The sequence below is a fragment of the Montipora foliosa genome, chromosome 8 (genome assembly GCF_036669935.1).
Source record: "Montipora foliosa isolate CH-2021 chromosome 8, ASM3666993v2, whole genome shotgun sequence".
Classification (NCBI taxonomy): domain Eukaryota; kingdom Metazoa; phylum Cnidaria; class Anthozoa; order Scleractinia; family Acroporidae; genus Montipora; species Montipora foliosa.
The window spans coordinates 52,582,063-52,609,562 of record NC_090876.1 but is presented as its reverse complement, the minus strand read 5'-3'; the positions used below and the strand labels follow the sequence as shown (position 1 = coordinate 52,609,562).

Sequence of the window (27,500 nt, the reverse complement as noted above, 5' to 3'; positions counted from 1 at the left end):
TTGGACCTTGTTTCTTGTGATCATTGCTACCTGCACATTGTTTTTGGGTCAAAAGCTGAAGGGAAATGCTTTTTATTCGCATAATCAAACATTTAACAGCAATTCATTGGAAACTTGAAAGCCCACTTAAGAACAGGTGCAATTCGATATGACACAAAATAGAACTTGGCGTTTCAAGGCTGAGTTATGAACTGGTCTAAAGATAAGGGCACCGCTCCACATTTATACTACTTTGCGGAATAAAATCATTGCATCACATTTTATGCAGGTATGTATTGCAACTGCATTGCAAGGAACCGTTATTGGTAAGGTATCAAAACACACGTACGCTTAAAAAACAATACGTTGTTTAAGTGTACTAAAAAATCTTTTATGAAAACACGAAGATTTTAGGTTAACAAAAAAATAGATATAATTATATTCAAAGCCCCATAACCTTTTCAGAACTTAAATTCATGCATACTTTTAACCGTTCAATTTACTCTCAGATCCAAAAAATGTTTAAAAGTCCATCAACAATTCTTACCATGTTGGCAGCTTCTAAGTGTCAGTAAGATCTGTTCCTCCAACGGAAGTAATGCAAGCTTAAGTGATCATTTGATTCTCTGCGCCTTAAATTATTGGTTGCTTCATTAAATCGCTATTGTCGATCAAAGAGTTTGTTGACATGCAAAAGAATGACAGCCAAATCCTTTTTGACACACCCAATTAAAGAGACGCCTTAACTAAGGCCTCTAACAGGACATGAACAAGCTTGTTTCCATAATACGACCCATAAAGTGAATCACAGAGCAACATCAACTCGGAAGAGAGGTCAAGTGGCTTGTTTGAAACAAACAACTCCTTACCAAATGCTCGAGGAATCCTATCCACGAGATCTTACATGTTTGCACAGCCAATTTTATCATTGGGTCAACAAATCACTCGACGCCAGGTCTTACAAATATGCCCACCCCTCCCCCCCCCCCCCCCCCCTCACTCTTCCCACGCCCTTAATTAGCTTGCGAATTCAACAAACGCGACCTTTAAGTTTCCCCCTCAAAAACGTTTCGGGCCCAATTGAACAATTTGTGAAAGTATGAAATGCTGCTTTTGAAAAATATATATTTGAACACAGAGTTAGCAAGGTGAACACACCATGGCTGCCAGTGAACTAGGTGACATGGTTGTGCGCATGCGTGACGTAATCGCTACACCGGGTTTTGGTGTTATAGCGTGTTCGCTTCGTTGTAATGCCTTTTATTTCAACATATTTTCGATATCAGTGAAAACAAAATAATTGCAAAATTTCATGGCTAGAAACGCTTTTGAAAGGACAAAGCGTTTTATGCAACCCAAAATACGCCCGAAAAGTTTCGGGACTTTTAGAAACGCCCAAGAGATTTATCTCCGGTTACATCGCTTTCCTTTCATCAAAAAACAACATTCGATTCGATCGACCTTGACGTAATTTGCACTCTTCTCGATTAGTTGAGCACCTGTGCTCGGATGTATAACTTGTAAGGTAATAAGGTGATTATAATTTACAGACATTCATTCCGGTTTTCAAAATCCGACGTCCGAATCGCAAAAATTTAACATCCGACGAGGGTGCCAAAGTCTACGAATGAAAAACACCACAACGAAAAGTTATCAGCCTTTATACTACGGGATGACTAAACACCTCTCTTCCCCTCAATTTTTTCATATTAAACTCTGTTCCCATCAATAGCGACGCTCAACCACGAGATAGCGACGCTTAACCACGAGATAGCGACGCTCAACCACGAGATCACCCTTCAAATTTCACTACAGTTCCGTTCAGTTCAGTTTAATAATTTTGCCATAAAATAATAAAAACGTATTCATATAATCTTTTACATTTAGAGGCAAGGGAGCCCAGAGAAACTTTAAAGCTTATGTAAATGGTTACCTCAAAAGACATAAATAACTAAACTAACTATATATATATATATATGAAAACTGGAGCCTAAAACTCCAATACGTGGTTTATGTAACGGCATTTTTACAGATCAAGCTATTTTTAGACGAGTTCTTATATAAGATCTGGCTTGCACGAGTGAGTTTTCTCAATCCCATGGGTAATAATTTCTCATGCAAGACTTGTGATTGGCTGGAAAGGTTTTTTTTTTCGCGGAAAAATCAATCTAAAAATAAGTCCGTCTATAAAAACGCCTTTCCACAAATACATCGACGTTGTACGCTTCTAGTCAAGGGCTCCTGGTATATTTCATCTGGAAAAGATGATTTCAGTTTAGAGCCAAACACAGAAAAATTAGAAGCATTCTGAATTTCTTGACTGAATTTCTTGAATTTACTGAGATACTCGAAACAGGCTCATACTGAGCAGCCGCGCAAAGATCCAATCAGGTTAATTTAATGGCATAACGAACTATAGTCAAGTGGGAGGGATACAGGCATGCCACGTTTAAAATTCGGTCGAGTTTTGTTTTAATTTTGGTACCCTATGGTAATCAGCCACGTGCTAGCCTGCTTAGCAGGTGGTTTGGGGTTTTTTTTTTATATGTAGGATGCCCATGGCAGACCACGTTGGGAATGCAGGTTTGTTTTCATCGGTGTTAGAACTAAGAATTCCTTAGGACTTTCTGCCCTAATCGCGCGATTTCATTGGCTTCAGTTTGATCCCTAGGGATTTGTCGATGATGCTGTATGTTTTAATTGGCTTCAGCTTGGAATGACGTAGCGTAACACTATCACTGCGTCAGTGAAACGAATACGGTCCCATTACGTTGTGGTCCAGTGGTTAGAGGGTTGGGTTTGCACGCGGTTGCCCTGGGTTCAAATGCCGTTCTAACATCTGGTTTGGATTTGTTTCCGGTTTTCCCGGATTCAACTATACCAAGCTTTGCAAATAACCAACTGGTTGCGAGGGCGGAACTGAGCTGTGTGTAAAAAAGGAATCTGTCTCATATGGTCTAGGGGCCGACATTTCTCTCCTTAAGGGCCTACCCGGAGTACCCGGAGTAGGTATCTGAAAGCAGCTAAGGACCAACCGTGTCCAAGGCGACGCGTGGGTCGAAGTCCCGCGCTCAATCGTCAAGGTACGACGCTTTGGCGCAGTGTCCTGAGGTACCGCGACTGGTTCCACTTTTTCTCTCTGGTTCAAACATTTCGTCAGCGTATGCGTAAATGTTCTGGCCCTCCGATACGCACCATACCAGCAACAAGATGATTTTTATAGAGTTGACATTTCAGATGATTCTGCAAGCCAAAACCTAACGAAAGAACCGTGTCCAGTCTTCACGCATAGGACTTCTTTTTTTAGAAGAGGAAATTGAATAATTTTGGCGATAGCATCGATTCAATGTCTTTGTTCCTTATTTATAATAGCAATAGTCTGTACTAATTCTGTAAGTCTGTAAATCATTCTTTCATTGCGTTCCATTCACTTGCCAAGGATCGAAGTCAGAACTTGGGACAGTTTACTCGGCCGGTATTTTCAGTTCGGAATCTATCAAAAGGAGCTTATATCAGTTGAAACTGCTCAAATACGAAAACAAACCAGGTCAACCTGAAAAGGCCAGTTCTACTTTCCCCTCCTCTCAATTACAGAAAGGAATTGACTGTCACAGTAAATATATGTAAGACATCATTTTATTATCAAACTAAGAAACAATTTGAAGTTTGCCACCTGTCGGTCTAGCGTAAAAAACTATCGAGAATTTCAAGAACTGTAAATCTTTGTTGATTATATTATTCATTCGTTACATAAAAAAAATTATCCTCTTTTCATAATTTGATAGGTTTCAGTCATGATTGCATCTTGCTAAAATAGACTTCTAATTCTCGGTCAACAGTTGACGGCCAAAACGTTGTGAGTTCCCCGCGCTCACTTCCGTGTACTAAAATGACCTTACATTTACTTTTATACGGCACTTGTACCACGAGCTAAGCTTTTCCTATTTCTTGAAATATTGTTAAGCTGTCCCACCCCTCCGATCTGTTTTCTACTCTAAATACAACTTTCATAGCAGTACACAAATGAACATTAACAAAAGCCGGATAAAAAAATATCAACCAATTTTCAATGAGTTTCCAAAAACGAAAATCCTCTTTTCACGATACCTCTTATGCAAAATACAATTAAATTACTATTCAAGTTCATGTATTCGCGAGCTAAAAAAGACCATCAATTTTGACGATCCAACAGAATCTAGTTGCTTTACTGAGGGGGTTGTGGTAAGAAAGCTCCAAATTTCCAAAATAAAAACAATGCGCCACCCACAATATCTTATCTTTTTTCATATTTGGTTATGAATGCCTTAGGGTGCGTTTTTTTGGGAAAATGCAAAAACGGAATTGTGATCTCAAATCAATGAATTCTTTAGCGCCAAAAAACCGCAAAATCCGAAAAAGTTTATTTTCCATCACCACGCAAACAAATAAACCCAGAGTTGCGTATAACTTTTTAAAAACAAAAACAAAAACAAAAAATAGCGGTCAAGTTTTGGAGAAATTCTCAAATGAAAATGCCACCAGAAAATGAAAATGAAATGACGAAATACATACTTTTTTAGCTGTAGGAATGGTGCTAACAATATTATTGCTGCTAAGAAACGTTTAGGGTAATTTCTGGTGTGAAAGTTGCAGGAAACCTGACTATTTTCGGCCTGTTCAACCACTTGCTAAAAATACTTTTTTCAAATCCTTTTCCAAAAAAAACGCTGAAGTGATGAATCTCAAAAATCCGGATTTAGATTTAATCCGAGGTATCCTCCTCGAGTGTGGATAATTTGGATTCATGATCCGTTTTTGGATTTCGCCAAAAAAACTGACTTGTACGAAATAGTTCCCCTGCCTTCGTTTAATATTAACTACTTCTCCGTTGTCTCTTTTAAATATTAGGGAACTGAAGATTAGTGCCTTACTATTTGTAGTCTAGCCTAATCATAAGTATCTCCTTATCATTACTGCCGCGCGTTTCGCCCAGGTATGACATCATGGTCGCTTATTATTTCGGTTTAGAGTCGGCTGTTCATTCATACAAATATCACCAAGACGTCCTTCCAATGGTCGATTTGAGGAGTCGGGCTCTGGGACAGACTGTACACCTGAATCAACAGAACCAGATTCTACCTGCCAAACAGAACAGCGCGGCTGCGGAAGACTGCGACTTAATCCCGATCCGTCTTGAGCAGGGAACACTGCAGCACTGCGGAAAACACCTTTACAATTTCGGGAACGAGATTTCCTCCTTTTCCTTCGAACCTCGAGGTCAGAAGAGCTGCATGTTGACTCTCCTAAACTGCACTCTCCTGTGGTTGTGTTTGGGCAAGGTGGTAAGGACGTCAACTCGGGGAAGGCCGTTTCGCCCAGAAGCGAATGCCCGCGAACCATACCATACATGCATTTTGGTTTGATAGGTTCTTTATCGGGACAACGAGCGAGCCTGCTGAGTGAATGCCTCGAACTAGATGACAGATCCTTACTTGCTGCGTCATCCAATGAAACAGTTCTGTCACGCATATTCTTGTCACGCAAGACGCCGTCATGCAAGTCACTGTCGCGCAAGACAATGGAACGCAAGATGTTTGGACTTTTATGGGCGCTGGGAACATCTGACAAGTCTCCCTGAGAAGAGGAAACAATTGGACATCCGTTCTCTGCGCAGATAACATGAGATCCACTTTCGTCTGACAAAGAAGTATTGCTACAACTTCTCTTCCTCCTGGTCTTGTTTGCATGAACAGTTAGAAGAGAATGGTCGCCACCAGGTCCATGTATTTGCAATTCACCTACAGCAAACCCGTTGGACCTGGCACCAGTTAGCTGGTCGAGTCTCCCGCTTTCGCGTGAAAGGTCGAGGGAACTGCAACTAGGAAAGCGCGACTTTGGCGCTGATATGCTACTATGGTCACTTTCGTATCCACTCCCCCCACTGTTGATAGATGGATCATCTGTCGCTCGATACAAGTATTCTACGTCGTCTTGGTTATTGTCCGTTGACCAACAGGACAGAACGTCATCTGAGTAAGGAGTTGTTCCACCAAGGGAAAGATCATCACCGAACAAATTTTCAACACGCCACGACATCTCTACAATTTGATTGTCCAGTTCGTCCAACACGTGCTCCTGTAAACGAGAACCAGAAAACGACAGTAATAATAAACGCACTTTTGAAAGGAATATAAAACTAACTCGTCATACCTGGGGTTCAGTGAGGTATGTACCAAAGGGCGTTGGGTTTTTAAAGGAATGAAATCAGATTACTTGGAGAAACCCTGCGGGGCTAAGCTGACTGCCAACATAATCTCAAGCAAAGTTTGATCATTCAAGTGGTTAATGCTGGGTGCCTGCTTTGTACGACATGGGGTTACAGCTTGGTTTCGCCTGTATGGAAACCCTATGTCCTTCATCAATTAATTAACACCTTCGCTGAGTGTCCACTCAACTCAGCCTGCCAACAGCATCAATTAGTGGGGGCCCAATCGATCATCATTGCACCAACCCTAACAACATAAAATACTAAGTTTATCTACCACGGCACATGTAATTTGCCAACGTAATACAAATATTGCTTCAGCAAATGGCGTTTTTCTATAATTAAAAATCTCTTTCACTTTGACGGTAGGGATGCCGAAACATGAATAAAAGAACGCTGGGCCAGAGACTATTCTGGGTATTTTACGGTACCATAGGGAACGGGGGTTCTTCCTCGATGTTATCGTCTTCTTCATAGTCATCCCCATCATCATTCTCATCTGTTTCCCCGTAACTTGATATTGAATCTCTTCTCTGGCGTCTCTGCATCTTATCCTTCAGTAGCTGTAACCTGTCAGGAAATATTTAAGTAAAACGTTTGCTAAGTTTTGACGCTACAACCTTTGTGGCGAAAACATTGATTTTAAGTTCTACTCTTTCGACAGGATATGAAGTGAATTCACTCCCCAAGGGACCTTTCAGGACTCACTAATACAAAGGTCTGCATGGGGGACTTCAATATTCAAATTGTTAGACAGTTCAAAACCACTTAGTGAAAAGATAAACAAGGACAAACCACAGTATATTCTTTTCGATCAATGGGTCTTACTCGCCCGGCGGCCATATTGGCCATGGACAATAGATTTCGTACCCCGAGCCGCGAGTTGAAATGTTTGGGAACGAGTTGCCGTCCGCATAAACAAGAGTTTTTAATCCCTCGGGTCCGCAAAAACAAGAGTTTTTAATCCCTCGGGTCCGCATAAACAAGAGTTTTTAATCCCTCGGGTCCGCAAAAACAAGAGTTTTTAATCCCTCGGTAATCAACATGGCGGCCGTGTGATTAAGTTCTATGAATGGGTTCTCTAAACGTCTAAGACAACTTTTATTTCTAGCAAGGGCTGTGAGAGGGAGTTTTTGGTTTCTTTCCCTTTTAAACGTCTTCAGACCGCGCGAGAAATGTGATTGCAAAGGGAAGCACTTCCTCCTCAGTTGTTAAAAGACTGAATATGGATACCTAATGAAGGGTAAGAACCAACGACCTGCCATAGGCGAGTAGTGTCCAATGGTTTACAAGAATGAGTTATGTATTCTTCTCAGTGGAGGGCAGCGGCGAAAGAACACTGGGACTCAGTCCCAGGTTCACACCGCTCCTTGAGAGATCAACAACAAATTCAAAGTGATCAAAAAACTGAAGAAAATAACATGTAGTAACCAACGTCTGTTTACGCTTCGAAATAACTGTTTTGGTTCAAGCTTTCAGGAGGTCAAACGTACTTCTTGCGAATGAATCCTCCAAAACTGCTTGACAGGAAATTGATTCTTCGTTTTCTGAGGTGCAGCATTTTGTGCACAAGAACAGCAGCTGTCTACAAATCGTAGAAACAAGAAGAAAAACATGTAGGAAAGCTGATCAGTGAAACATTGGTTTTGCTGTGGAACTTGATTTCCAAGAGATTTTCACCATACTTACTGAGCCTCTAATAATAGTCCAACAACCAATCATAAACAGGCCGAAGTAGATTGAAAGTAACACAGTCCGCTCCTCCAGTGCGGGATCCTGGTATCGACTCACACCCTCTAGACGAAAGAAACTGGTGACCAATAAGAACACATCTCCGAATGACTTGAACGGGGAATGCAGGCCGCCAAACAACAAATGGCCCGAATGAGCGAACGCCATCAAAAAAATGATGCACAGAACCTTTAAGAGACAAAGGTATGAAAAAGATTCTTTAAAAATCGAGCGTAACGCATAAAATGATGATTATCGAGTAGTGCTGTTCAGAGCGTAATCAGGGATGGGTTCACAGGTAAACATGCACTAAGCAATGCACTTGTCAAAAAACAACCGTCTTTCCCTTACAAAATCTTCTAGTTGTCAGTTTCTTAAAAATTACCTCCCACTTAAAGTAAATCGCACTGATTGACATTTAATGTGTCAAGTTAATTGATAATTACTCACCCCACAACCCAGCAGAGGGGCAGCAGATGAGGCCAAGATTCTACCCAAACGCGATACACTTCGGAAAAGTCTCAGAAGGTTCAGACAGCGAATAACCAGCAGAAACAAAAGAAGTGAATAGGAGACTTGTAGAGATCGCTGTGTTTTAAACAAAATCGTACAATGCATGAACAAGAAGTAAAAGTAATTGAGGAAAGCATAAATATTCAAATCTTCGGAGTTTATATTTTTTCCTTGTTTTTTCCCCTTATATGTTATGGACAGAGACTTTAACGGGGCCGAAAATTCTGTAAATCATCGGACAGCAGAAACATTGAGCGTATTTAAGTGCTGGAGTGCGCTGTGGACAGTGACTCAAAAAAGAAAAAAGTATGAGCACTTCTTCAAACGAACCAAGCAAGCTGTGTATGTGAGATATTTAAGCTCAAGGATTCTCACTATGACCTCACAAACTCTGATTCTGAAATACGTCTTTTCAACACTGCACTGTTGTTACCGGAAACACTCACTAAGATGCCATCGTCTATACTTAAGTTTGAATCTAGGAGAGCGACAAGCCACAAAGCATAGTCGTTTTATCTGCCTATACTTTATATATAATTAAATATACATGTATTGCTTTCGTATATATTTATATGTATTTTGACTAGTTATTTTTTATTTGTTTGTTTGTATTAGCACTTTCTCTTTGTAACCACTTAATTAAGAATTCTTACCAACTATTAGGGCAAAGTACCAGTTTACTATTTTTGGCCTTTTCTCCTTATACTTAAATATTCACTTCTCATTTGTAAATTAGTTTATTTTGTGGAGAGTAAAAATTACATTACCATTCACTCAAGACACATTCAAGAAAAGTCGCCCTGTCAAGTTCCACAAATAATCATATTAGTTACTGTGAGCTTTGGAGTAGATAGGTGTCTCAAATAAACTTACTGTATAGCTAAATACAACGAAAAAAAGTTTTGATCAAAGATTCCTACACAATTACTTTCATACCTGACTCCAAGACACCTGTTTGGCGAGGAAAAACACTCGGGTTTGACTCGCTGTTTCAACTTCTCTTAGCAGAGCATACAAACACAGAGACCAATGGACATAAAACACTAGGCATGCACTTGAGAAGATGATTGTCAAAAGCTGAAACAAAAGGCAGAATATGTGGTATTTGGAAGTAACTTTGATCCACAAATTTCCTATTTCTTCTACATTTCCCACACGAGGTAAGAAACACTACCATTATTTGCAACTATTCTTCATACTTGAAAACGTCCTTGGAGGAGCTTTTCAACTCATCCCCGTCTCTATATTTTTGTCCTTTTCGTAAAGAGAGAGATCCCAGCTGCATCTGAGTGCAAGACCACGTAGTTACAAAAAACACTATTGGAAAGGGTAACTAGGATTTTCGCACCAGATATTTCTCAACTCTTCCACCCATCCCTTTCAAACGACTTGACAAAGCCATCAGATTGTGTAAATTTGTACAAGATGCAGATTTCAAATATCATGACTAGAACATCACCTTGCAACTGAAAAATGTTGAAATAAACGAGAAGCTCACTTACTTGATAACCTCGCCAAAAGTTTTCAAAGTATTTGGAAGACATCTTCAAGGCGAGGAAGAACTCGTGTTGGAAAATGTACAGATAAAACAAAACAAACAGCAACTAAAAAAAGAAAAAATCTTCATCTTAAAAATCGTACATCAGGGTACACCAATGACATAATTCATAACATCAACAAATAAAAGGTCAAATAAATTAGAAATTAATTTAAAATAATACATATACGGACCTTGATGATTCTGACAAAGTAACCGTAGTTTGCAGAACTGAAGAACGCTGGGGCTGTGCTCAATTCCAAAACATACTTTGGTATGCCAATAAACGAAGCCTTTACTGAGAGAGTGATCGCACTAAAGAACAGATAATATCAATCAGTCTCTCAATCTATCCATCCATCCATCAATCAATAACCTAGTCATTGATTCAGTCAGTCCATCACTAAATCAATTCGAGTGAATTACCGGTGGGATTTCAACGGTGCGACTTATTGTCCACCTAATTTATTGGAATTTAAATCGTTAGTTTTCAAGAAGATGAAAGCAGGGCTACCCATAGGAAAACGTCTTACAGTGATAACAACGAGCAAACAAGCAGGAGGGGGGGGGGGGGGGAGGGGGGTTGATCAAAGGACTTCATCATCATTGCTCTCCTCTAGTGGGAAACAGTTTTCCTGTTAGCTGCGTGTCTGTCTGCCCCACTGTCGGTCCGTCTGTATAAAGGTAATGGTCTGACGGTCCTACCTTATGGCTCGCAAGAAAGGCGTGTAAATAGCAAACTCTGTAGAGATTTCCCGTGTACAGCTATTAATCCAATGTGACTCAGCAAGAAGTTTCAGCTGTTTTGAAGCTTCGGCTCTGACAAGAAAAAGAGGGCAGAGTAATTCTGGTTGCTACAAATATTATCTAATTTCCAAAATCAGTTGCAGCTAAAAACTTGACCATTTCCAATTTAAGTGCACTTGTAAGTGTGATTAGTTTCGTTTTTTTCACATAACATTTGACATCTTTGAGAGGTCAAATAAATAGAGGATATCGCACGGCCGCGCGGGGAAACGAATTTCATCTTCGAGTGCTGATAGTACCTCGTACCCTCAAGCGGGCATGTAGTGTTCAGGTTACTATAAAGATACTGATGAAATGTTCAGGTAAAACAACTTGTTTTATTCATTTTCGAAATGACGGAAAAGTGGTCACCAACCGTTAAACAGCGCATGCCATGTAACGGAAAACAAGTCGTGAAAAATTAATCATAATAATGACAAATTGAACCATAAAAATATTAATGCTAAAGAGAACATGTATATTACAGCCCAAAACTACTTACAATCTCTTTTTATTGGCTAGTTATTAACCACGACGACATCGATATCCTCATATGTGAAATATAAAAATAACATCTTGACAGCGCGCGATAAGGATATGATTTTTTAGTGAAAAAGAAATATCCTAGTATTTCATCAGTATCTATATCCTGTACTGAATAAGGGGCATGACATGTTTGTTGCGGTTGATATGAAAGAACTTTTCTTTGAAGTCTTGAAATGTATATATCCATTTCATCGAGTTCAAGATGTCGACGCTAAACCTTTTCAAGAAGTACAAAGTGATACTCTAAAAAAAAAAAAAAAACCTGGTCTGGTTAAGCTCCATGGTCATCCAAGAACCTCCACCGGCGTGACATTCAGAATGGCACAAAGTGCTGGATGCGTTACTATGAGTGGTAGATGATATTTCACGACAAACCTAGCAGAATAGGAGTTCAGGTTAGGTTGGTGAATTGACATAAATTCACATGGTTCAAGCCAAAACCCGCGTTGCCTTGATGTGCCGACCTCAATGACGTGACCCCAAAGGCAAATGTTTCATGCTCATGTGACTACTAACGGCTGCTGTTCTGAGATGCAATATATCTTCAGGGGAAAGATGCACTGAAACCCTAACACCCTAACAACGTTGAAAGCCGTTTAAAAAAGTCTATCTTGGACCGAGGTTTTCATTCAGTTGACTCTGACTTGTATATAACTCCAGAACTTTCTGGAAGTGATTCGCTTCAATTTCCAAGTAATTAACAATTATTCCACGAAGACGCGTTGGAAATGAGATGATAGATAGCCAACGAGGTGAGTTGGCTATTACCATACGCATACCCAACAAGCGCAAGTGGAATAAACTGTTTTATTAAAAATGCACACAAATTAAGGGTAACGATTAAGTTTTTCTCGTCCCATTCTCCTCGCGCGCTGGTGGCGCTCGGAGGCTAACTTCTTCATAGCTCTAAGCCTTACCGTCACGTTCGGAGAAAAGTACTTTTTGATCCTTGTTTTGCCAAACAGCAAGCTTTGGGTACCGGGTAACAACATCTATACAAAATAATTACAATACATAACATGTCGTTGAAAGTAGCTCAAACATCAATCACCAGTCATCCAAATCTTAGGATGCTTTCCATTTGACAAAAGTGATCGGCCACTGAGACCGGGTATTTGGAAGGACTAACTCTACAACAACTTCAAACAAACGCACTTCGAGGATTATACAGAAGAATGCGAGGGATTATCATGCAAGTGTTCCTTCAAATTGCTGCATTTTCTTTGCAAACTGACGAGTCTGGCCGACCAGTTCTGACAAAAGGAAAGGAAAGCACCCTTACACAAGCTTTTACATCTTGGGAGTTGAAGTTGTAAGAACATCCGGTTCTTCGCGGACCCAATATGGAGCTTTCGCAACGTTGTCGGGGACGGCGAAGCCTTTCCTTGGATCAGGTATCTCCCAAGCTCCTTCTATTAGTTATCAGTTCAGCAAATATGCCTTATGAACAGGGAAACAAAGATAGGCCTCACGCCTGGCAAACTAGTTTCCTGGCGAAGGGACAACTAAAAGAACGAGTTCGAATCCTGCTTGGGTGTTTGAATGGCTTGAGATCGGAGTCCCTAGTAATCCAGAAGCAAGTGAAAATTTCATCGTATCAGTAGCAAAATAAGGCAGGAAAGTATTCACCTCTAAATTTTCGATGACTCTCGTTCTGACCTTGACCTTGTTCCCAGAGGTCAAGGTCACTCTGTGATCAAGATGGACTACTGAGAGTCATTGAAAATTTAGAGGTGAATACTTTTCTGCCTTATTTTGCAACTGATACGATGACATTTTGCTTCTGCATAGGACTGATTTTTCAGTTGTCCTTTTGCTCTTCGCCAATCAAGTAGTTTCCTATTCCATCCCACGGCGCATTACACGTTAAACATCAGGTCTCGATTGTTCAAAAGGTGGATAACGCTATCCACCGGATAAATCACTATCCAGCGGATAAACCCTAGCAAGACCAATTGAGTTATCCTGTGGATAGCGCTATCCACCCTTGGAACAACTGGGGCCAGTTGTATTTGAAAGGAAAACTTTTTACAATACCGTAAACGGAGAGGGCGTAGAAGTGTTCTCGATCAGTACAGTAGAAATCTTTTGCCACGCTTCCTTTAGATTTTCGTGCCGCGAGGGCACATTAGACCTAAAGGGATCAAAGTGTTCATGTGGATGAACTGAAGCTAGACATAAATTGTATGGCTTGACTTTGATTTACGGGGTAATAACTGCCTGACTATAGATAACCTTGCAGACAAACCCCTTTGCGGAAAACTCACAGTTCATTTTGTCTCAGCTACAAAGAGATGCACGGAAATCACTTAATATTAGGAACTGACTGTTCGACCGATCGACTGTCGTGACTGACCTGCTGACTACACAATGCGGACAGATTGACTCACTACCAACTGACCGATTCTGAGGGACATTCAAATCGTACCCAACTTAGTGTCCCTCTACCTGACGTAAATGTGACAAAATGCACAAAGTGTGGAAGTACCCTAGATCCCTTACCTAAGGAATGTTCTCTTGATTGACTGATTTAGATGATACACATCTGGACTTGTTACACTGACCATTAAAACGCACGTCACCACAAAGAACATTATGAAAACAAACACCTCCCTAAAATTAAAAAAAAAGCACCAGTAATTCCGCTTTAGCGTTGATTTCCGCGTAATCTAATGAAAAGTCTGTTCACAGTTCATCGGTTACCCATTTACCTTAAACCATACCTTATTGCAATCAAGAAAAAATCCAGAGTAGCCAATCACTGGATGAAATAGAAGTGAATGTAAGACAACAAACTGTTAATACTCAGTCTTTACTTACACAGCATAATTCCACATTGCGTTGCTTTTTAGACACTTCTCTCGCGCTTCAAGCAATCTCGACTTGGGTGGTGGGTTCAGATATTTTAGGTGTCGCAGCTTCCGGCGAAGAGCCACCTTGAGGGAAAAAAAAATGACCAAGGGAATGAGTACTGTCAAGAGAAAATGAGGGAACAGAGAGGGAGGCTCCCGGTCCAGCCCTTGGGATATGTCATGTCCACGAAAGTTATTTTTAGACGAGCGGAAGTCTTTGTTCTAGCGGAAGTCTGGCTTCCGAGACGTCCGCATGCAGGCCAACCTCGGTCTGATGTTTGAATGAATATAAATATTCATCAGCATGAATATAAATATTCATCAGCCTTCCACGTGCGCCGCCATTTTCTCTTTTCACTAAGAACCCGAGAGCGAGGCAAGACTGCATGCGGACGTCTCGGAAGACAGAGAACAAAGACTTCCGCTCGTCTAAAAATAACTTTCATGGACATGACATATCCCGGCCAATGCCCTGAACCTCCCTCTCTGTCCCCTCATTTTCTCTTGGTACTGTCCACTCTATTTAGACTAAGAACAAAAGTGTTCCACTTGTTTAACTAAAAGACTTTACAAATTTAACCTTTAGATGGGTTACACCTACATTTTATTGACTCGGTAAATTCACCATCTTTTACTTTTGAATTAATAGATTGCGTTGTTTTTACCCTCTTTACCAAATATGAAGCGCACGCCATTGCTGAGCCCGCAAACCAGTGGGACATTTTGTTTATGAAGAATCTACATAAGCGACTCATCTCCCCAAGAGTTGTTATCGCTCAATGGGTAGAGCATCTGACAATAGATAAGCTTAATTGCATTAGTTACGTATTTCAATTTCAAAATTTCAATACACGACTGACATTTATGGGTTTGCATTAGGCCCAGGTTGACAATGCTTAAAAATAGGGTAAAAAAGAAGGAGGAGAGCAGCGGTGAATTGATCGCTTTACTGCACAAGGTCAGTTGTTATTAACTACCTCTAATTCTTCTTCTTTGTTACTTTGGTCCTCAAAGCCTTGATTCAAGTGTCCGTAATGAATCTCATGTAGCGCTGAAGTCGACAAATCTTCAAATCCTTCATCTGTCTCTTGATCCTCCTCACTTGTTTGAGATTTGCGAGCCATATAAAAAATAAACGCCCAGACCTATTGAGATTCAAAAAGCAAAAAAAAAAAATCATTCAAAAGATCGAGAGGAACATTCAGTTCCTACATGATACCTAAACTTCTCGAACTTTCTTGCAGGGTACCTAAAGGACCTTATTTTCATGAGATAAATCTTCTGATTACGCTCCCCCTCCAAAACCAATGTTAATAGATGTCTGCGGGGTTTATTGCCGCTTCTTCCTAAAACAACATTGTGTTGGGGTGGGGTGGGGAAGAAAACAGGGAAGGGACATTGTCGGTATTCGTTTGAGCCTACTGTCAAAAAGGACGAAAAATTCGAAGTCTCGACACGTTTTTGTCAAGTATTGGAACCTTTTAAAACGATGTGTTAGGTTTTCAATTAGATTCGGAAAACTACAACAAGAGTAAATCCTCTGGTCAATGGCAAAAGGTGCAACGACACGACAAACCAAACAAAATCTAAGGTACTTACGAACCTCACTGTAACTTGCACAAGCTGCTGAAAAACGCGCGACCAGATGTATAGTCACAATTGGTCTCATTGCTAGAAAACGTTGCCCGAGATTTTCTCGCATAGCAATGAGCAATGAGTTATCTAACTTAAAATGGGTATATAACGCTAGAAATCGAGAAAATAGCCTTTCTTTTTCGAGAAATCCAAACCAACTGAAATGGATAATGACTGAGCGGTACATTTCACTAAGTTATCTTTCGATGGAATTCTGAAGACACTGACGCAGTCTTTGTGGAAAATCATATTTGTTTTAAAAACACGACCACCTCAAAGATATCATGGAAATCATTTCAAGAACGAGCGCTACTGCAATTACCATGATTTGCTGAGAGAGAAACAGCGACTCCAGCAGAGAAAAGGCTAAAGACTGAAGCCAACGGACTGACAAGTCCCAGCCAAAACTGTGAAAAAAAGAGAAAAAGAGCATTTACTGCAACGCCCCTGTTATATAGCGAAAAGTTGTCGAGTAAAAGGACCACCCTTGCATTCAAAAGCAACTTGAGCAAGCGATTGTATGAAACACTTTGCCTTATTCATCCGAGTCAAGAGATTGCAACACTGCTCACACATGGCCTGTGTATATATCTTTCTTGACCAAGTAGACATGGTTAGGGGAGCAAAAGTTGTGTCGACTTAGAAGATGCTCTTACCTCTTAACCAGAAACTAATTCTTTAGGTCAAGGCAAACAACCTGTTTCATGAATGTGCATATTGTACATGGTATAACCCACTGACTCAGACCGCAAACTGGTGCTAGTAGTACGAATTATAGAGAGATTTTAAGCAAAGAAACCGTTGCATACATAGGGGTTTTTCATAGGACCAATTTGAACACAATCACGCCACAACAGAACAGAAAATTCGACAACAACTGTTAAGAATCCCAACTGGCTGGAGGCAAACCAGTTGGCTACTTACAAGTGCAGCTGAGAAGTTGAACCAGGGACTACAAGGAACAAATTCACCCAGTGGTAAACCATAGGCCCTGTCTCAACCCCTCCAGGGTCATGACCTTGTGAGACGTAAAAGAACGAACAAAACAACCGGGGAGAAAAATTTTAACACCGTATCCCACAACCGCGCGCGGCCTTATTTTCGAATTCAACATGGTAGAGGCGACGTTAGATCTTGTCGGGTCTACTTGAATATTCATTCAGTAACAGGAAATGTGGTATGATCTGTTGAGTTTTGGCGAAGGCAATACTGCAGGGAGTTTGGAAACAGCACCTAAGGCCACGCGCGGTTGTGGGATACGGCGTTAAAATTTTTCTTCCCAGTCCTCCAAATTACGTCACCAGACCACCTGCAAGGGCATTAGGGTTCCCGTTATTGTGGTTATGGCCTCTGTGTTGCACTGGTTGGGAGGGTAAATGCTCGGACGTAATAGCAACAACAAGCTCCTCTAAAATCCAAGGAAAAGTTAAGACAGTACCCCAGCGAAGACCTTGTTCACAGGCAACCCACTTACCTTACACCACACCATACTGTGACCATGCTTGCAACAGCAGCAGTCATCAGACAGCCAAACCAGGCCACATAAACAAATATATGTGACACAGAAAATCCAGATCGATAAGGGCCTCTACCCTCGGACCCTACAGTGGACACACAAACACTGTATGCACTCTGTTTATCAACTTCCAAGCCATGTTTCTTTTCGGTGGGAGCCAGTGCCGCAAGGAAGTCGCATGTCTCCATTAGGTCCGCACTACCTTTAGGAAGAGGAAGGTCTAAATTCAAGTTATCATCAGGACTTGTTCCATCTGAAAAAGAAAAGAAAGTCGGTTAAGGAAAATCGTAAGACGCATTTTTTGCTGGTATCATAATAGCCCCAAACATCGAGCATCAATGAGTTTCCCACTGATTCGCTGTCACTCAATCGCCAGAAATAATATACATGTCTTCCCGGTCAGTAGTGTGTCTGAGTTATGTAATACCATTTTTTCCAGATCAATTTATGGCCCTTAAAGGGGCTAGGTCACGCTATTTTAGATAATTTTGTTTAATTTTGTTAATTATGAGCTCTCAACGTCAAATTGGCAGAGCAAGAGTCTTTCATTTGCAAAATCACGGCCACATAACAACTGAGAATGATTTTCCAGCTGTGTAAATGACATTTTGATATAGACTGATATAAATTTGAAAAAAAGTGGGCCGACGTTTTTCAAATTTACCCAAATTCAATCAATTTCAATCCTCTCCAGTTTTGTCCACCCATGTCCCTTCTTGGCTTCCCTGTCTTTTGTTAGAATTCTTCTATAGTTTTGAACAGTTATTTTGATATTTTAGTTCATTCTATGACCATTCGATCAGTGCTGAAATTGGCTAAAATTGCGTGACCTAGCCCCTTTAACCATATTTGAAATTGAAAAAAAAATAAAACAAAAATTAAATAAATAAAAGAGTGGGCCCTCCTGTCGAACTTAGGTAGAAGAGATGCTCACCTCAATACCATTTAGAGGCTGGACAAATAATCCTACAACTACTTCTACTTTCTAGTTGAAAAGTTATGATATCATGGAATCAGCGATGGTTAGAAATGAGATTTAAGCTTTCGCTCCACTGAAATAAACTATTGCCGGTTAAATGTAACGCGTCTCGTAAATGACAGTATTGCTGTTAGCATGTGTGACTTACCCAAAATTGCCTCGGGTGACTTTCCTAAATCCTGGAACGGAATAAAACAATTTTATATTTCAGTTAAGAAAATTCAACACGAAAGCTGAAAAAAAATTAACCAAAACTAATACCTGTCCAGTTTCAATCCATTTCCTTCTTTCACCAATATTGTTTAAAATAAGCATAGTCGCCAGAGACTGATCAAGAACTAAAGAGCAAAGTAAAAGGAAGAAATATACCATACGATTAAATTGTTTTGTTATATAAGGGAACTGACGCTTAGCCGATACCGTTTTGCCTGATTGCTCGCGATCCTGTCCAATTGAAATTACTTCTTATGAGTAGTCATGTCGAAAGCTGCTGTCAGGTAGAGAAGTATGGAGACAGTAAGACGAAGATTTAGTGTTAAAAATTTATAAGGCCAATTACTTTGACTGCTTATGCAATACATGCTTAACTGGTCACTCCCCATAGGGGTTTTTCAGGGCCAATGAAACTCAATCGCGACAGAACAGAACAATCAACAACAACAACTGTTAAGAATCCCAACTGGCCGGAGGCAAGCTAGTTGGCTATTTAGAAGTGCAGCTAAGAAGTTGAACTAGGCACTACCAGGAACACATTCAACAAGTGGTCAGAACGCGTCTTGGACCCAGATCCCCGGATACCAAGGCAAGCGCCCTAACCACTCCCAGCCAAGCTGCCTCCTTGATGATCAAGCTTATAAATCTAGCAGCAATTTTCATCCAATCAGACGCAAAAAAGCAAAATTGGCGGGAAAAACCGGCAGGCACTTGAAAGAGTTTTCTTAAAATGAGTGGCCTTGGTTCATTTGATTATTTTCATCTTTTGTGATGGGGCAAAATAATCATTTGTGGTTCCTGTTTAAGGGAATTCAATGAACCTCTTTAGCTTGTACGTTTTGTTTTCCCATTTCAGACCACGAGATGTTACTCCAGGGAACACTTTCTTTCAAACGTCGTCTTCTGTTCCCTTAGGAACATCACGTGGTCTGAAAAGGGAAAACAAAATGTACAAGCTAAAGAGGTCCATTAAAAACCTCGGCGACAGCCTACGCAAAAAGAAGTTTCCACGAAATTTCAGTTCTTTTGTTTAGTTTATTCGAGTTTCACCCCCAAGGTGGTAAGGGAAAAAAAAAACAAATAAAAGGTCCACTTGATAGAGTACCCTTTTGCAAGGGAAGACTACAACACCGGAAACAACTTTCCCTACTCTTTGCAAAACAGTGTGTGGCCGGTTCTTTAACCTGCTTCAGGGTTGTGAGACGGGTCCAATAATTTATGGTCCTTATCTAAGAAGACTTGATAGTCTAAACATTTTCAGATGAAAAGTACTAAGGCAGAATTTTCTCCTCAGTTATTTTAAAATCCTGAATGTTGGTCCGGCCGGGGTTCGAACCACCCGACCTCCCACACCGTAGTCCAATTCTCAAATCAACTGAGCCTGTGGATGGTAAACCACTCAGCTTCCTTGCATGCTTTCACTTCAAACTGGAGGAGGGCGTCAACAATAAATATTCGATTTATTCAGTTCTCGCGTCAGTTTATCAGGATTCTGTAAAATACATGTACCATACCTGACGAGGAAACAAGTTCTGTGTTTTCCGTTTGATGGTCACTTACGGGGTAAACCTTAACACGGTGACGAAATGTACGCTATAATAAGAAAAAACAGGGGAGAAAACGAATAAAAACGACATCATACGATACAAATCCCTAGTGAATAAGCAATGAGCATCCTCTTAAAAGAGATTCAAGCGAAAAGAGTTGTAACTTACTCGACTATATCTAAAGAGGAAAATCCACAGGAGATTAACTGGAAGAACAAGAACACTGCACAGGACACCAATTACAATACTCTCAGCAGTAATATCCAATATTCCCAGCACGTCAGCAATCTGTCAACAATATCAATCGTTTAGTTTTGGAACTTACTCTGTACGCCCTTTCAAAATGTAGCGCCGGAAGAGAATCTGTCGCAAAATCACAGAGTTGCGATAACGAGAATGCTTGCTCTTCAGAATGTTTGGCATAAACTGTATACTGAGAAATTTTCGCCATCGTTTGGGATTATGCGAAGAGATTGGCTCAGAAGGCTTTTCCGCGATCCAAGCCGATCAGAAGCAATTTGCGTCTTTCTTGCTCGCTTTATCTTTACTCAACACCTTTTGCATTCATTGGCTCTACCTTGTGACTGACTTAACAATCCAAGCCATAATTCCCTTCCTCCAGAATCCGGCGAACAAACCATTTACTTAAAAGAAGTCGTCATTTAAAGACATTGGTAGGATTGCAAGTGCTTAAATTCCCCATGTAAGGGTGCGCCACATTCACTTCATCGCACCTATAACCCACAGATTGTGCCTTTAAATTCACTCCGCTAATAAACTTCTCTACAATATTACGCACCTCAGTTTTGGGCCGATACCAAGCAATATTAACGCAAAGAAAACTCAACAGAAGAGATAAGCAGCAGCTTAGACGCTGAAAGGAAAACAACAACAAAAACATAACGCTAAGAAACCACGAACCAACAAACCAACAAACAAACAAACAATTAAGCCAAAGTTTATCACCTCGAACTCTTTACATTTTCCAGTCGGTGCTATGTTAAGAACTACCACAGGCGTAATGATGAAATGTTGCGCGTAAACTACAGTAATATGGATTCTTTATCATACCTGCGCACGTGTGAACCTGCTGTAAGATGGACACCCAAAGAGAGATAGCCACAGATGATAATCCACAAAGCTCTTTGTAGTGTGCTGGGTAAAGCTCTGAAGATCGCAATAAGAGATAACTGAGCCATTCGAAGTTCAATGAAATGACTGTTTTCAGCATTTTAAAGAAGCCATAAAAAGAGTATGGAAGGAACACAATTTCTCTTCCTTACCTGTTTTAAGCCTGTGCTCCAGTTTGTCTTAGCAAACAGCTCACATTCGACCTAAGAAGTAGGGAAACAACTCACCAAAAACAACAACACAAAATATAATGCTGACCGGTCTGCTCAAACAAGAGTACTTAAAACGATGCCCACATTACCATTTTATTCTGCAATGTCTGAAAGTTTCTTTAATATTAATAATTTTACAATAAAAATAAGCATAAAAATGTGCAAGCCCATTTGTGCAAGCTCATCTCCAAGAAATGCAACAAAGGACCTTAAACAATAAAAATAATCGATTGGACAGATATAATTGGGCTAACAAATAACTTCTACTACAATATAATGCTATGCTAAATAATGTAATCCATCACAACTTGAAATGCGGACCTCAGAGAGGGCAAGACATCGTCGTCGCTCTCAAGTTCTTGCTGTTTAAGTTTGCTGAGAAATGGAAATATTTGCAGTTTGCATGACATGTTTCGATCGACCATCGATCATCTTCAGTTGCAAGTGTTCATTACAGTGCGAATTTGAAGTTATGTCAATGTTACAATTTGAACTTCCGTTAATACATTGCCGTTAGAATTTTAAATTACCGTTCAACGTTACAACAATACGTTACAAGTTGCTCAAAGAGGCTGCTCATATCCGCTGGGAAAATCCCAGTCTAAATAGGCAGTGAAAACATGCGGAGCTAACTCTATCTGTTTAGCAACAGTGCGTTTTAATGTTAGTGTTGTGAAAATTACGACTATGTAACCCCGGGGTGGGGGGGGAGACTCCCATATGGAACAGACGGGGATGCTCGTCGGAAACTTTGAATTTAACCCCTAAAGGAGACCATCTGGGGGTGGCTCAAGCTTTTTGTGACCCCTAAAGGAGACCAATCTGAGCGTGGCTTAAGCAAATTTTGACCCCTAAAAACAAGTTAAAAAGAAAATTTGACTTCTGTTTCTCTTCGCGTAATTCTGTGTTTCTTCGCGGAACCCTAAACGAGATCTTGGCGGCTTAAAATATTGGCGCTTTGCCCGGAACACCCTAAGCGAGACCAAAATCCAAAATTTACACCCCTAAGCGAGACGACGAGCATCCCCGTCTGTTTCGTCAAATTTTTTGAAGCGCAGCTTTAAGTATAGTGGTGCAATGCTCTGGAATAATCTTCCCTATGAGGCAAAGACCGCAAAATCGCTTTCTGATTTCAAACGCAAACTTGCGTCCTCGCCCTTCATGCTTTCTATTGGATCACACTGATTCTATGTAATATACTTCTATTTTAAATATATATATAATATATATATACTTTATTGTAACGTGTTTACCTACGCCCCACCTGGAAACCAGCTTTTGTTGTGTGTGGCTAGCGTAGTGAAATAAAGTTGTATTGTATTATTATTTCATATGGGAGTGCCCCCTCCCCCCCCCCCGGGTATCTAACTTCCTGCCATTAAGGACTTAAGTTTGTTTTTCTTTTGTTACACTGTTTGCGCGCGCATTATTCGATTGTTTTCACTTAGTATTGTTGTAACGTTAACGGTAATTTGAAATTCTAACGGAAATGTATTAACGTAAGTTCAAATTGTAACACTGACATAAATTCAAATTCGCAGTGTAACGAACACTTGCAACTGAAGATCATAGACGATCGATCGAAACATGTCTTGCAAACTCAAAGTTGTTGTCCATTTTTTTACGATTACAAGTTTGTCTGCTTTTATCCAGACCATTTAACAATTATTCCATGAGCGCGCGTTGGATATGAGATGATAGATAGCCAACGAGGCGCGTAGCGCCGAGTTGGCTATAATCATCTCATATCCAACAAGCGCGAGTGGAATAATTGTTTCATTAAAAACGCCCCCAAAATATAGAAAACTAGACTACAATAAAAATAAAAAGGCCCAAAAAATCACGCATATGCTTGCCGTGTTTGTAGATCATGGTATAATGGCTCACAAACCATGATGGCTTAGCCAATCAAACTCTCGAATTGCATTATCCAATGATCCAATTTTTAATAATTGGAATTATTAAATTCTCAACCTCGGATAATGCAATTCTCGTCCTCTGATTGGTTCACTCAATCTCGGTTATCAGCTAATATCCTTTAGTTTGACCTTATATGGTAAATAATTGCGCTTAGCGTTGCTAAACTAAAAACGTTTACGCCAGAAAGCGAAATTTCTTTCGGTATAAAGCAAAAGAAAAACGTTTTTGTGGAAAGTATGGACCACTTTCGAAGCTTAGAGATACGCGAAAAGGTTAGAAATGTTTTTTTGATGGGCCTGAGTCTGTCTGACCACGACGTATTACACAACATCGCATCTTCATCAACTTTTTTCGATTTCGCTAGGATTTTCTCGCTTTTTTCGCTCGTATTTCGTACTTCTAAACTTTTGGAGTTTAAGGAATTTAATAAAACAATTATAGCATTTGCGCTTGTTGGATATGAGAGTGGTTATAGCCAACTCGGCGCTACGTGCCTCGTTGGCTATTTACCATCTCATATCCAACGTGCGCTCATGGAATAATTGTTAAATATTTGCAAGTGCATGAAGTCGAGTACACTCCAAATCAAACCAATGAAAATTCGTGCTGGGGCATAATATGAAAGAGAAATATTCTTTACGGTCACCACCAATACAATTGTTGAGAGTTACAAAAAATGTTCGAAGTCTATCCAGAATGGTGAATACTGGGACTTGCAATCTCATTTTGATGAGGCTGCAAAATTGTTCCATAAACTGGAGGGAGGTGATAGCCTTGATCACGTTTAACTGCAAGACTCATTACATCATCACTTAGGAGGAATTTGCTAGGGTTAGGGGTAGGGGTAGGATCCATAAATCTCTGCAAACCGTGTGAGAACAAAAAATCACCCAAGCAACTATACCTTTCCATCGTCTTCATCAACGGCCAACCACCTGTTGCATTCAAAAACCCTGCGAGCCACAACAAAGAATATAGTATATGACAAATCACATCCTAGTCCATCTTACCAAATCATGGCCTTCCCTGTAGTGAAAGGTGGCAATCTATAACATTGCCCGATGAATAATAAAAGAAAATATGCAAAAGGTGGGGATAGATTAACTTTTCCCTTATAATTCTTGCAACAATTCATGATTGATAGCTACAATGTAGACCAGTGTAAGAAGTTTGGAAAAAGCAAAAACCAAGTTCGCGCAAAAGCTTGACAAAGGTTAGCTAGGGTATCCTTTACAATTTAGTGTTCATTATTCGCACGCAATCCATCTGCGCGGTAGCCCTAGTAACGGAAATAGCCCACAAAGGGACAGAGAAAAACTCTAACCAGGGTAGGAATTACATCAATGACACGATCCCATCTGACCTTGTAGCTCAGGCGGTGATCTAATCCATGCAGAGGCCATGGGTTCAATTACCACCCTAAAAAGAGTTTTTTTTTTAATGTCCTTGTGTGGGCCCATTCCCATCACTAGAGCTAAAACAGAGACATGGACTACATGGAAATAAAGATAACACTTGAAATTTCACCCTAAATGACCTCTCTTAAGTGAGCAATGGCTTCTGGTTTTGGTGGCTTGGTTGATTTATTCCCTTTAATTTCTTTCTTCTTCCTGCCATTCAGATTACCCCGTCAATAAGTTTTCCATGTTAAATTATGTTATTGCATGTCTCTGCCGACGGGAGATGGCCTGTCTGACATATTAAGTCCCAAGTCCTCTAACTTACCATCTTACACAAGTTTGAACATCCTTGATTGTGATTCTTTCAAGGAACCAGCTTGGATATTCTCCTTTGTTATCATGCCAAACATGGATTTTCGAGATGTTTTTGATGAGACTCTTGGGAACGCTGAAATACACATGTACCCACATTTACTAACAAAATAATCCTTCCTATGGTAAAATTCACCAGCTTGAAAATTGGGCAAAAAGCACACCCAATACTGTTTTTGCCTGATGACTATGAAGGCAACTAACAGCTCTAATTGATTGTTTCAAATGTGCCCTTCAACTTTTAGTGAAGGTAATTATTGTAGAGATCTCAGCATTTCGCAAATCATGTTGTTGAGGAATATAGCTGGGAAAGAATTTAAGAGCATAATAACTACACGAAATTGAGAAGTGTTCCTCGGATTTTGCTGGACAATTTAAGTAACAGTCTCTTATTAGGGTCACCTGAAAAATTCATGGGCCTTCAATGGGACTCGAACCACATGACCTCTGCACGCAATGCCGGCGCAAAGCTTTACCAACTGAGCCATGAAGCCCAACAAATTGACCCGCTGTTCCCAACTCAGTGGCTCCATAGCTCAGTTACGGTAGAGCAAAATGCCACGGGACCGGCATTTCAGAGCTCATGGGTTTGAATCCACTTGAAACCGGCTGAAATGTTCAGGTGTCTGTAAGAGACATATGCTTTAATTGTCCAGCTAAGTGAAAGGATCAGTTCCCAATTTCGTCTATAACCTGCACTTTAAAGATTCAAACATACAGATCTATAATAGAGCGGTTGTCAATGGGTGTCGAAAGAAATTAGCGAATTGCTTTGGTTTTGCATTTACTTCACTCAGTGATTGGTTCAAAGTTCTCGCGCCACTTTTTCAACCAATCAGAAGTGAAACCAAAACCAATCGTGGCTCGCGCGTGCACATTTTCCCGCTCTTTGTATCGGCTACGTGTAATTACTTCGAGTTTTGATTGGTTTACCGAATTGTCTCCGTCCTTAATGATTGGTCAAAGTAATTACTTTGGTTTTGGTTTTACAACACTCATTTGAAAACTGCTCTAACCACACCCTGAAAACTGGCAACTGAAATTATTATTGCAGTTGTTCTTTTCCAAACTTTTGTCTCCAGGTTCCATAGACTAGAAGGAAAAACTAATTGAAACCACTACTGCACACTTCTGAGCCCAACTCAACCTCGTTCTCAGAGTCTCTCTTCTCTGCTTCCATTGTCGTTGAGAAACTGTGTGTGTAACTCAATGTTAAATGGACAAATCCTTGGCTCTATATGTGGAGACTTCAAATACCAACACAGTAACATTTAACACTTCAATTTTCTTATACATGTCAACTCTTCGTGCGTTGTCTTTATTTTCAAAAATGGTGACATGAAAAGTTTCCTTACATCCCTAAAAAAAACTGACAACCAAAATGACAGACACAGTCTCAACCTTTACAACCTACAGCTTGTTGTATAGTATGTTTTATACCTCCATACAAAGACATCACATGAGCTTCTTTGAAAAAGAGGTTTGCCTGCACACTTCAGCTCAATTGGATAAGAGACGACATCATCACCATGTAGAATCAAATAAACCTAAAAAATAATAAATTTCTCATCAATAATCCCAGCATATCACTTATGAAACAAATGTCTGACGTTACTCTATAAAATTACTCTAAAACAATCTATACACTACACAACCAACCAACCAACCAGTTAAATGAAAAAAATCAATCTAACTACTCACACCAGCTGATGTTCCTGACCCAAACCAATGACCTGTTTGAACACTTATCTGAAATCTGAAATAACAGATACTACTACTTAAATCATTGTGCTCTCTGAGCTGAAATAGGGCTTTTAGAAATTTTAAATTTGATCTTTTTATTCTCGAAAAGTTATAAAATATGTAAACGCGAGTCTAATCTTTTAATCTTTAATTGGCATAATTGCCTCTAGCAAGCTAATCTGGCAATGGACGGTCAGTACACGGAAGCTCATGATATTGACAGCGAGATAAATAAACAAAATGAAAACAAATAACTAAATAAAAGCAAATATAATTACAATCGTCAACGCATTAAATTATTACATATACTTGAATGGAACACAGCAACGGAATCAGCACATACGGAAACAGGAGACAAAGCGTTCCAAAAGGGAACAGTTCTCACAAAAAAAGAATACTTGTGCGTGTTAATGGTAGATTAGTAACGCTGCAACTGGAATGGGTGCTGTGCACTACCTCGGGTAAAATAGGGACAGTGCACCTCGCGTAGGTGGTTTGGGAAAGACATCCGTACATTTCCTGTCTTTATCTTAAGAAACATTGCCAAATCAGTGATCTTCCTACGTGTCTTAAGATCTTGTCCACCCAAGTTCGATAACATTGTATTAACGCTACTGGAACGACAGGAATTGTTACAAACAAAG

The 27,500-nt window shown here is 40.1% G+C and overlaps 2 protein-coding genes across 2 annotated transcripts in view; both read right to left on the bottom strand.

Moving 5' to 3' along the window:
* The window catches only part of LOC138013267 (uncharacterized), an 8,608-nt gene extending 7,993 nt beyond the window's left edge, over positions 1–615 (bottom strand). The window contains exon 1 of the mRNA XM_068860288.1: positions 527–615. Coding sequence (XP_068716389.1) covers positions 527–529 — 3 coding nt within the window. The 5' untranslated portion in view covers positions 530–615. The remainder of the gene's footprint in view (positions 1–526) is intronic.
* Positions 616–3,598: 2,983 nt separating this feature from the next.
* Positions 3,599–27,500, bottom strand: part of LOC137967996 (polycystin-1-related protein-like) — a 92,167-nt gene continuing 68,265 nt past the window's right edge. The window contains exons 29-56 of the mRNA XM_068814609.1: positions 26,815–26,869; positions 26,554–26,660; positions 25,067–25,189; positions 24,246–24,294; positions 21,362–21,412; positions 21,150–21,245; positions 20,878–20,952; positions 20,247–20,366; positions 20,046–20,124; positions 18,580–18,656; positions 18,467–18,497; positions 17,298–17,592; positions 16,146–16,230; positions 15,166–15,333; positions 14,157–14,272; positions 13,839–13,949; positions 13,374–13,470; positions 12,254–12,328; positions 11,599–11,711; positions 10,710–10,823; positions 10,199–10,319; positions 9,970–10,071; positions 9,404–9,544; positions 8,405–8,542; positions 7,913–8,143; positions 7,717–7,808; positions 6,655–6,793; positions 3,599–6,093 (exon numbers count right to left, since the gene is read on the bottom strand). Of these exons, the coding sequence (XP_068670710.1) occupies positions 4,960–6,093; positions 6,655–6,793; positions 7,717–7,808; positions 7,913–8,143; positions 8,405–8,542; positions 9,404–9,544; positions 9,970–10,071; positions 10,199–10,319; positions 10,710–10,823; positions 11,599–11,711; positions 12,254–12,328; positions 13,374–13,470; positions 13,839–13,949; positions 14,157–14,272; positions 15,166–15,333; positions 16,146–16,230; positions 17,298–17,592; positions 18,467–18,497; positions 18,580–18,656; positions 20,046–20,124; positions 20,247–20,366; positions 20,878–20,952; positions 21,150–21,245; positions 21,362–21,412; positions 24,246–24,294; positions 25,067–25,189; positions 26,554–26,660; positions 26,815–26,869 (4,135 nt within the window). The 3' untranslated portion in view covers positions 3,599–4,959. The remainder of the gene's footprint in view (positions 6,094–6,654; positions 6,794–7,716; positions 7,809–7,912; positions 8,144–8,404; positions 8,543–9,403; positions 9,545–9,969; positions 10,072–10,198; positions 10,320–10,709; positions 10,824–11,598; positions 11,712–12,253; positions 12,329–13,373; positions 13,471–13,838; positions 13,950–14,156; positions 14,273–15,165; positions 15,334–16,145; positions 16,231–17,297; positions 17,593–18,466; positions 18,498–18,579; positions 18,657–20,045; positions 20,125–20,246; positions 20,367–20,877; positions 20,953–21,149; positions 21,246–21,361; positions 21,413–24,245; positions 24,295–25,066; positions 25,190–26,553; positions 26,661–26,814; positions 26,870–27,500) is intronic.